The sequence below is a fragment of the Colobus angolensis genome, unplaced genomic scaffold (genome assembly GCF_000951035.1).
Source record: "Colobus angolensis palliatus isolate OR3802 unplaced genomic scaffold, Cang.pa_1.0 Scaffold63, whole genome shotgun sequence".
Taxonomy (NCBI): domain Eukaryota; kingdom Metazoa; phylum Chordata; class Mammalia; order Primates; family Cercopithecidae; genus Colobus; species Colobus angolensis.
Window position 1 is genome coordinate 8,098,810 of NW_012119932.1, and position 10,977 is coordinate 8,109,786.

Sequence of the window (10,977 nt, forward strand, 5' to 3'; positions counted from 1 at the left end):
TTTTTTTTTAGTAGAGACGGGGTTTCACCCTGTAGACCAGGATGGTCTTGATCTCCTGACCTCGTGATCCGCCCGTCTCGGCCTCCCAAAGTGCTTGGATTATAGGCTTGAGCCACCGCGCCCGGCCCTTTTTGTATATTTTTAGTAGAGACAGAGTTTCACCATGTTAGCCAGGCTGGTCTTTGAACTCCTGAATTCAGGTGATCCACCCTCCTGGGCCTCCCAAAGTGCTGGGATTATAGGCGTGAGCCACCGCGCCCAGCCCGTTCCCTTCTTAAGCCTGTCTGGGTCACAGGCTCTGTTTGAAAGTGGCTGTCTTGTCAAGAGTATAGGAGATAAGTTTTATCTTGTCTATGCTTTGCTTTTCTTATCTGTAAAATGGGGATTCAAAATCCTATCTAGTCATAGGGATGTATTACCTCTCTCTGCTTCTAAATCTTTATTCAGAGGTTTTATTGTCCTTTATTTTCTCAGCTGCTAGTTTACTTTGCCTTTCTTCTTTTATCCTTTTTAAAGGTTTTGCCTTTAATTGCTGTGAAAATACAGAGGTACTTGAAATATTTTTCCTTTTGTTTGGTTTACATTTTTAAAATCTACCTTCTGCCTACTAAGGCTTTTTGTGTATGTGTGTGCCACCAATGAATGCAGAATGAATTCTTTCTGCTTGTCATGCATTGAATGGAAACAGTTACAACCTCATTTGCAGTTTGCTCAATGATGATCCAGAATGGGGGAAACAGCATGCCTATGGGACTAGTCAGATATGTTTTCTCAGAAGTACTGCAGATGATCTCTGCTGGCTCATCTCTAGCGCTGGTGAGCAGAGCCGAGGCTCTCTGTGAAGGCTTTAGCTGGTACCTTTTTTCCTGGGGGGCGGGAAAAGCTTTCTTTTTTGTTTGATCTCTGCTTAGTTAACTTAAGTCAGGAGCAACAAAGTTGGTTGCTATTTCTTTTCTCTTTGTTGGGTTGCTTTTAGGCAGTTGATCCGGGTTTGCTAGAGAAAATAACAGATTGTCTGGTTATGCCATTTTTGACAATCCATTTCTTCTTTCAGACTTGTCTCCTCTGAGCAGGACACTGACAAGACATTCCTAGATTCTGATTTTTTTCCACCAAACGTATAGTCCTGCTCCTAAGAAATAAATGTTTGATTAGGCCTCCAGGAGCCTCTCCTTTTCAGACTCCACACCCTGCTGAGAAACTAGGTTTGGCTCAATTTTCACTATCAGCCAATTATTTCTCATCATCGGGATTATAGCTGTTTCTTCGTTTTATTGCAAATGGAATTTTCTCCTTAGATTGTTATTCTTTTTCCCCTCTTTTCATTTCCGTGGGGTTTAGAAAAAAGGAGTTTTCTTCCTCTGATTTTTTAGTAGCACCTCAATATCACAGTTATTTAAAATATAAATGCATCAGTTAAAGTTTATATACAGTAAACAATTTTAAAAGTAATGCATCACTGAATTACTGGTTTCTTCAGTTTGCTTAAAATGAGATTTAAAATAAAGTTTTGGTTTCTTCAGTTTACTTAAAATGATATTTCATGTACTGGTGAAATATATTTTAATTTCTGGAGGAAGATTTTTGTCTGGTAAATTAATTACTTTAGGAGATAACTGAATGCCAGACTTCTCTTGATACAGGAGCCTTTAAAACATATCTCAACCAGCATTTTCTAAAGTCTACATTTGGATCAGTAGAAGTTTTTAGGCCAAAAATCAATTTGTAATTTTAAGGAATTTCTGTATTCTCTCAATTAATGCTCCTCCCTTTTTGATAAAAGTCTCAAAATAGTTAGAATGCCAGAAAATTAATTTTCTTTTTTTCTTTCACAATTGAATACGTAATTCAACAGCATAAATCTCTTGAAATCCAAATGAAACTGGATTCGTCTTATCTTTCAACCTTCTTGATTTCCATCTTTTCTTCCCCCCACCCAGGAGGGAGTCTTGCTCTTGTTGCCCAGGCTAGAGTGCAATGGCATGATCCCCCCTCACTGCAGCCTCCACCTCCGTGTTCAAGCGATTATCCTGCCTCAACCTCCTGAGTAGCTGGAATTACAGGCGCCTGCCACCACGCTGAGCTAATTTTTGTATTTTTAGTAGAGACAGGGTTTGACCATGTTGGCCAGGATGGTCTCGAACTCCTGACCTCAGGTAATCTGCCTATCTCGGCCTCCTAAATTGCTGGGATTACAGGTGTGATCCACTGTGCCCTGCTGATTTCCATCTTTTGTAGTTGCCGTGTAACTCATGTCAGTACTGTCTTAGATTGCTTCTCACGGTTCTGGAGGCTGGAAATCCAAGACAGGTGCCAGTATACTTGGGTTCTGGTGAGGGCCCTCTTCTGGAATGCAGATAGCTGACTTCTCATTGTATTCTCACATGCCAGAAAGAAAGTGGGTAGCCCCTGGGTCTCTTATAAAGGCACTGATCCCATTCATGAGCGTTCTACCCTCATAACTAATTTAATTACCCCGCAAACACATCTCCAAATACCATCACATTTAATTTGGGTTTCAGCATTTGAATTTTGGGGACACAAACATTCCATCCATAACAAGCACTTTAAGATATATATATATATATATATGGTTATTGCAGTAGAATATTGAAAAAATGCTGTTGCACAGAAACTACTGATGAAGTAAAGGTGGCAGTCCTGCTGCACTGCAAGGACGTATTTGGCATATGCAGCAATATCATGTGTTGTTTCAGTTTCATCCATCACCTTCCATTTGGTGTAGGGTTGTTAGTATGTGTAGGGTTGTGAATGTGTGCAGTTAAAATACCAAATTGATAAAAATATATGCTTTTAGATTCCTTAACAGGACATTCCCATAATCTGTTTTTAATTTCTTAGCTACTTCATTTTTTAGCTTTTCTAATACTTTTAATCTAGGTGTATTTATAGTTGTTTTCTCCAACCTGTATTACTAAACTATTGGAATGTCATCTTTAATGTTGTTGATGCACTCTATTTGGAAACATTTCAATAAAAATCAAGCCTTTAGCATGTTTTATGACCCTGCACCAACTTTTACATTTCCTCTTTTATTTTTCCTCGTGAAAATTCCCTTTCAGCAAAGCTGACTTAAATATTGATACTTGCATGTGACATACTATGTTTTTATATTGTCAGTCCTGGTGTCGGTAGATCCCCAAGACCACTCCTTGGTTCTGTGATTCTCTAAGAGGACTTAGAGAATTCAGCACATAATTGTACTTACGGCTATGATTTGTTGCAGTGAAAGAATATGAAGCACAATCAGCAAAGGGAAAACCAAACACAAGCTTCCAGAGTCCTCTTCCGGTGGAGCCACACAGGACTCCCACAGGAGATCCCCCCAGTGATGAGTTGTGACCAGATAGACTCACTGCCAAGATTCCTATTCAGGGCTCATCATGTAGATTCCCACTGCCTGGTACATACCCAAATTCCAGATTTTCAGAAGGAAAGCTGGTATTTACCATAAATCATAGTTTGTCCAGTAATTCAGGCACAATGAGTCACTCTTACCAATTAATAAGGAACCCTGCTGAAATCTCAGTTCCCAGAGGTCAGTCAAGGGCCAGCCTTATAAGCAGGCTTTTCAAAGATAGCAGATCAGGCCTACTCTGTTAACTCTTTTTCTCTACAGTTCTCTGTTCCAGAATTCATCTTTTCCCCTCCATGTTATTTTCATAAAATCTAACACCACAGATTTCACTTTCACAAAACATGTTTTTGAATTTGTGCTATATGTGAGATGTGCTGGTGTTACAAAGATGAATGAGACATAGTTCTGTAGTCTTAAGTCGGGAGACTTAGGTACAAGTCAAAGTGTTATGATAGCCACAGTAGAAGTATAAATTAAATGCCACTGGAGCATAGAATAGGAAGGACTGAGTACAAAGAAATTGTTAAATATTTTCTCCAAGCAGGTATTATTTCATCTGAGCCTTGAAGGTGAGGAGAAATTAGGCTGAAGGGCTGTTAAGGTGGGCAAGGTTATGCTAGGCAGAGAGAAGGCCTGAGGAAAGACGTGAATGCATGAAAATATGGTGGCTCCTGATAAAAGTGATCAGGTTTGGCTGTTCGTTTTCAGAGTTGAGGGATGGGTGAAAGACGAAACTGAAGAAGTTGGGAGAGGCAGGTATGAAGTATGAAGTATGCATAATTGTTTTATACTAAGGAATTTTTTTTTTTTCATAGACTTTAGAAGCTACAGAATTTTTATTTTCGGGCGCAGTGGCTCATGCCTGTAATCCCAGCATTTTGGGAGGCTAAGGCGGGCGGATAAGGAGGTCAGGAGGTCGTGACCATCTTGGCTAACACAGTGAAACCCTGTCTCTACTAAAAAAACAAAAAATTAGCCAGGTGTGGTGGCGGGCGCCTGTAATCCCTGCTGCTCAAGAGGCTGAGGTAGAAGAATGGTGTGAACCCGGGAGGCGGAGTTTGCAGCGAGCCGAGATGGTGCCACTGCACTCCAGCCTGGGCGACAGCGCAAGACTCTTGTCTCAAAAAAAAAAAAAAGAATTTTTATTAGTAATGATTAAATGTGTATTTCAGAAATATAAGAGTGGTCAGAGTCTTCCAAACTGCTTAGAGATCATGACCCATTAGTAACTTGTGAAATCAATTTAATGTTTTCAATGAATATTGTAAAAAATAAATGGGATGTTTTATAATATATTGCATTGCACATAGTACAAATATTTAATGAAATGTTGTAAGTGTGTGATACCACACACAGACATGTATGTGTAGCTTCTTATATCAAGTTCTCAGATGATGTAAGAACTTGAAATAAGTTCTTTTATCAGGTGTGTTTCTTATATCAACTTACAGTCAAAAGTTTCAGAAATTTTTCGAAAGATGAATTGCAAACCTGGAGAAAAGCTGGGAAGGTATTTCAGAGTCTTTTAGCTTCAATCATATGTATGGTGAATTAGATAACATGAAAATGTTTTCGCTACATACACCTAGGAGTGCTAAGTAAAAAAGAACATACTAGGCCACAAAATGATGTAGTTGAGTGATTAAAAATGTAGTTGATATATTAGAGGTTAGGAATGCAGAATAACTGAACAGCAAGCATGTGAGAACAGCAAGCATGTGAGCTAATATTGGGGGGTTGGAGGTATGGGAAAGGAGGTAGTCTGTCTTCTAAATTTAGGCTCTTTGGTTTAAACAACAGAGTGTTAATAGTAAGGATGAGAAATACCCAGTAGTCAGTACAAGACAGTAATGAAAAGTAGGTCTTTCTTGCCTTAGGATATAGGTTGGAGAAAAACGTGTTACTGAAAATACACAGCCGTAAGTTCCCTCCCTCATAAAGGTCTGGAATGCAAATTGCTGCAACCTAAATTGTCTTGGAACTTGCAAACTGGGAAATTAACTATTTGGTCCCAAGCCAATTCCTGGGTGCTTGGCAAAAACGAAGTGACATCACTCTGGAGCAGCACTCATTCAATCTAAGCCAAACACTTCACATTGTTAAAAGCTACACTAGGAATCAAACCACGGTGAGTAAGAATCAGCATATATAATAAACTGCAGGATTAGATTTCCCTCAGAACTTTTAACAAATAGACCTCTCTGGCAGAGACTATAAAAATAGTTTTCTTCCAAGATCAGATGAGATCGGGCATTTTCAGAGTGATACGACCGTAGACAAAACAGTTTTCTTAAAATGATTAAAAATGAAAGAATAAAACATAAAAGACCCTACGGATAAAAAGGTAGAATTGAAAACAAATTTCTGGAATAAAAATATCATCATTAAAATTAAAAACTCATACAATGAATTAAACAGTAGATTAGACCCAACTGATTAGAAAATTTTTGAATTAGGAGATGACCCTTAGGAAATTATCTAGAATGCAGCAGAGAGAAATTAAAAATATGAAAGTGAAATTGAGTCATGAAAAGAGCACTTTATATTTCCCTTTTTTTTTGAGACAGAGTTTTGTTCTTGTTGCCCAGGCCGGAGTACAGTGGCACCATCTCGACTCACTGCAACCTGCGCCTCCTGAGTTCAAGTGATTCTCCTGCCTCAGCCTCCCAAATAGCTGGGATTACAGTCACCCACCACCATGCCTGGCTGATTTTGTGTTTTTAGTAGAGACGGTTTCTCCATCTTGGTCACGCTGGTCTAGAACTCCCAATCTCAGGTGATCCACCTGCCTCTGCCTCCAAAAGTGCTGGGATTACAGGCGTGAGCCACTACACTACACCTGACCAGCACTTTATATTTTTAATGAGTCCCAGGTATAGAGAACAGGAATAATGGGGGAAAGACAATAATCACAAATGTAATGACTTTGAATTTCTATTGTTGATGATAAATTTAATAAGTGTGAGCTTGAAGCCAAAAGTAAAAGTAGATTCATATCTACATACTTCAGAGTGAAACTGCAGAACACCAAAGACATAGAGAAAATCTGAAACCAATAGTGAAAGGCAGGAAGCCATTTCAGTAATCACAAAGAGATACGTGTCTGACATCAGGAGATAGGCCCACAAGACCTATCAGAACTAGAAGATAGCATGATTTCTAAATCAATGTCAAGGCTTAGGAGGGCTTTAAGATGATGCTGAGTGTCTTAGTTTATTTTGTGCTGCTATAACAATACTTGAGACTGGGTAATTTATAAAGAACAACATTTATTTTTTATAGTGTTGGAGGATGGGAAGTCCAAGATCGAGGCAGTTGCATCTGGTGAGGGCTTTCTTGCTGCATCCATACATGGTAGAGGGCACCAGGGCAAGAGAGAGCGAACTCACTGTTGCAAGCCCTTTTTATTATAGCATTAATTCATTCATGAGGGCAGAGCCCTCATGACCTAAACTGTTCCCAAAGGCCTCACATTCCAACACGGTTGCACTAGGGATTAAGTTTCTAGCACATGAATATTGGGGACACATCCAGACCGTAACACTGAAACATCTAGTTTGGTTATCTGGGCAGATAATGATGCCTCATTCAAGATTGGAAACAGGATGAAAAGATTTGGGATCCTGCCAAGGAGTGCCAAGGAATGGATGAGGGAAAACTAACATTGTTTAGGACTTGCTGAGTTTGAAGTAACTGTGAGACATCTCTATATAGCTGTCCATAGATAATTAGAAATATCAACTAAGAGTCTAGGCCAGGCGTGGTGGCTTACGCTTATAATCCCAGCACTTTGGGAGGCTGAGGCTGGTGGATAACCTGAGGTCAAAAGTTCGAGACCAGCCTGGCCAACATGGTGAAACCCCGTCTCTACTAAAAATACAAGTTAGCCAGGTGTGGTGGCGGGCACCTGTAATCCCAGTTACTCAGGAGGTTGAGGCATGAGAATCGCTTGAACCCAGATGGCAGAAGTTACAGCAAGCCAATATTGCGCCACTGCACTCCAGCCTGGGTGACAGAGCAAGACTTGGCCAAAAAAAAAAAAAAATCTATAAAGACTAAACATTAGAATTTGTGGATTGTTTTTGTGAGTGATTATTGAAAGCATGAGATGCCAAAGGATAGAATGCAAGGTGAGCAGAGATGGTCGCATGTTTTGGAAGCCGGTGGAGAGGGCCTCTAAGAAGTAGGCAGAGAATGAGCAATGAGAATGTTTGGGAGGGACCAGGAAGGAGTAGGTATAAAGCTGAAAAATTAGTAAGATTTGATGATTTGGCGATCATGGAATAGAAGACGGGATGCACTTAATTCCCCTAGCAATGAATTGTGACAACCATCCAGGGAAGCTTATTAGAGACTCAGTGTTAAGGATTTTTATTTAGGGCTGATCACATTCGGTCCCTGATCTTTGGAACCCTGAGTGTTAGAAGTAATAGAGATTTTAGTGGTCTAAAAAATGAATAGAATGTGAGAAATTGGAAAAGACTCAAAAAGTTGGGGCAGCAAAGGAAAGAAAAAATACTTATCTTCTTTTCCTGTCTTGTTTAAATTATTCATAATTTACCATGCAACAATTTACCACTTTAGAAATGTTTTTGTAATTCCTTGTGTATTTTTCTATTTTAGTCTTTGAAGACAGAGAAAGTCTATTTTTCTTCTAATGCTATGAGAAACAGTAATGCTTGTTAAATGATTAAGCAATTTCTGGTGCCACTGTATTGCCTTCCACCAGATGGACCTCTTGATTTTTCCTTCCTCTCAAGTGCCCATCTCTGTGTTGCTGTTTTTTTCCTGTTTCCTCTTTATGTATGCCTCTTTTTTCAGCTTTTTCTTATGTATTCAGGATAATTAAGACTAAAGAGGCTATTCGCGTTCAGATAGAACACGGGAAAAATTGGTAGGCATTGGAGGTATGTTTACTATTAAACTTCTTGTGTCTTACATTTCTAGGAAGAATATTAAAAAACAGCAGTGTGAAGCCATTGTTGGAGCCCAGTGTGGCAATGCAGTTTTAAGAGGAGCCCATGTCTATGCCCCAGGAATTGTGTCAGCATCAAAGTGTAAGTATCATATTTAGATTTGTCTTTAAGGTTCTCTAAAATTTATGTGCATTTTCAAATGGAAAATTTATTGATTTCTCACTAAGATGTATTCCAAATTTACCTTGGTCAGATGTTTTTCCAGCTTTGCATTTAGGGTTTTATCCGATGAGGACTAACTAGTCATCATATGAGGTTTTCTGATAGTTTTTTTTTTTCCTTCCAAATAAGGATATATTTGATGACGGTTGTTTTAGTGGATCATTACTGATGAATAGAGAGTACATCAGTGAACTTCTGTTTTGTTTTCTTGACTGCATTGCCTTGAAACCTCAGAAAGCTGTCGTATCATTAGGGAGAGAACATCCAGAACCTGGAATCTGAACATTGGGATGAAACTTAGTATTCTTAATGTATTCACACAGTTGGCGACATACCTGTATTGCATATGCTTAGTAAGTTAGTCACTGTGGTTCAGTGGTACCTTATTGGACTTGAAATCAGGAAACATTTGCTTTGATCTGTAGAAAAGTTATTCAGTATCTGGGCCTCGGTTGTGGTGTCCTTAAAATGAATGATTTGATCTGTATCAGAATTGGGCCAACTACTCCCTGCTGGCCAAATCTGGCCTATGTCTGTTTGTCTGTGGCCCATAAGCTAAGAATGGTTTTTTCATTTTTAACATGCTGTGAAAAGATACATATATAAAGAAGAATATGCCACAGAGACCTTATGTGGCTACAAAGCCTAAAATACTTATTTGCCCTTTACAGGAAAAGTGTATTGACATCTGATCTATATTATTTTAACAGTTTTCTTAGCTCTAGCTAATAGGCTGTTCACTACTGTTGTCAGGTAATAGGCCAAATAAATTTATGATAGATTAGCTTTAAAAATGGTTTTGGAAGTGGAATATAATTTCCCTTCATAAATACCACTGTGAGTTGTTATAGAAGATATTGAAATGCCTACAAAAACTGGATTTAATCAGCCATATAAGGCAACTCTGTACACTGTATACCGTAAAAGGTATTGTAAGTGTACACACACACATATATATGTGTGCATACGTATGTGTATATATATATGAATGGCTTTATATGCTCATCATTAAAGTCTGTGCCTTAATTGTGCTGTCACAGCAAAATAGCAAAGAAATACAAACAGGGTTATGGGATTTAGAAATATGTCTTTGAAAGATTTTAGGGTACATATTTGAAGAATCCTTTTGAAGGAAACTTAGAACTTTGAGGTTTGAGCTGAGATGTCAAGATTTATAAGAAATCTTTTAAGGCTTGGGGGAAATAATTTGGCTCAGCTACAGATTTCCAGTTGAGGGCAGGATGTTTTGAAGCTGTTCTATTTCTTTGTTTTCACTGAAAAAGATTCTTCAGTGAGTTTTATTGTTAGGGAATATTTTAAAGTAAACGTCAGATATTCTATTAAAGATTGTATTGAGATAATGAGCCAGTTTGAACTGCTTCATGCCCACTATTGATGCCTCTAGAGATCGCCATTCTAGCTCAAAGAATGTTCATGATTCTTCTGCCAAAGTATAATTCAATGTAATCTGATTTTCTTCTTTCTCTAGTTATGAAAGCTGGAGATGTTATTTCTGTATACTCTGATATTAAAGGAAAATGTAAGAAAGGAGCCAGAGAATTTGATGGAACAAAAGTGTTTCTTGGAAATGGGATTTCTGAACTAAGCCGCAAGGAAATCTTCAATGGATTACCTGAACTGAAGTATGTCATCAGGTGTTTTGGGGAAATCAGCATCCTTTTTGTGGGTCAATGAAAATTACAAATAATGTAAAATGTATCTAGTTGCGTTATATGAGGTTTTTTTTTTGCTGTAAATCCAACTGGAAAAAAATTGTTTAACCAATATTTCCATGATTTTTGATCAAAAAGGGTAACTGATCAAATTAAAGAGCCTCATTAGGCAACCAGTTACATTTTAATTGTCAAATGATTTTACTTGTCCTTCTGAATTTTATTTTTTTTTGAAATATTTTCATCTTTAAAAAACAGTGCTCATTTTGATGGAGAATGAATTCGATGATCTATCCAGATCATTTTTTTGTTTTTTTTTTGAGACGGAGTCTTGCTCTGTCATCTAGGCTGGAGTGCAGTGGCATGATCTCGGCTCACTGCAAGCTCTGCCTCCCAGGTTCACACCATTGTTCTGCCTCAGCCTCCCGAGTAGCTGAGACTACAGGTACCTGCCACCACGCCCGGCTCATTTTTTGTATTTTTAGTAGAGATGGGGTTTCACCATGTTAGCCAGGATGGTCTTGATCTCCTGACCTCATGATCTGCTCACCTCGACCTCCCAAAGTGCTGAGATTACAGGCGTGAGGCACTGCGTCCGTCCTAGCCAGATAATTTTAAACATTCTTACTTGTCAAGAAAAAGTTTGATTTTAATATAAATTAAACATACCTTTTTTTTTTTTTTTTTTTTTCGGAGTCTCGCTCTGTCGCCCAGGCTGGAGTGCAGTGGCCGGATCTCAGCTCACTGCAAGCTCCCCATCATTCAACCCTTAAAAACCACCAACTCA

The 10,977-nt window shown here is 38.6% G+C and overlaps 1 protein-coding gene across 2 annotated transcripts in view; it reads left to right on the forward strand.

Moving 5' to 3' along the window:
- NSUN6 (NOP2/Sun domain family, member 6) overlaps positions 1-10,977 on the forward strand; it is a 109,048-nt gene that overhangs the window by 22,297 nt on the left and 75,774 nt on the right. For both annotated transcript variants that reach the window (XM_011963867.1, XM_011963866.1), the window contains 2 exons: positions 8,327-8,436; positions 10,007-10,160. In XM_011963867.1, the coding sequence (XP_011819257.1) occupies positions 8,327-8,436; positions 10,007-10,160 (264 nt within the window). The remainder of the gene's footprint in view (positions 1-8,326; positions 8,437-10,006; positions 10,161-10,977) is intronic.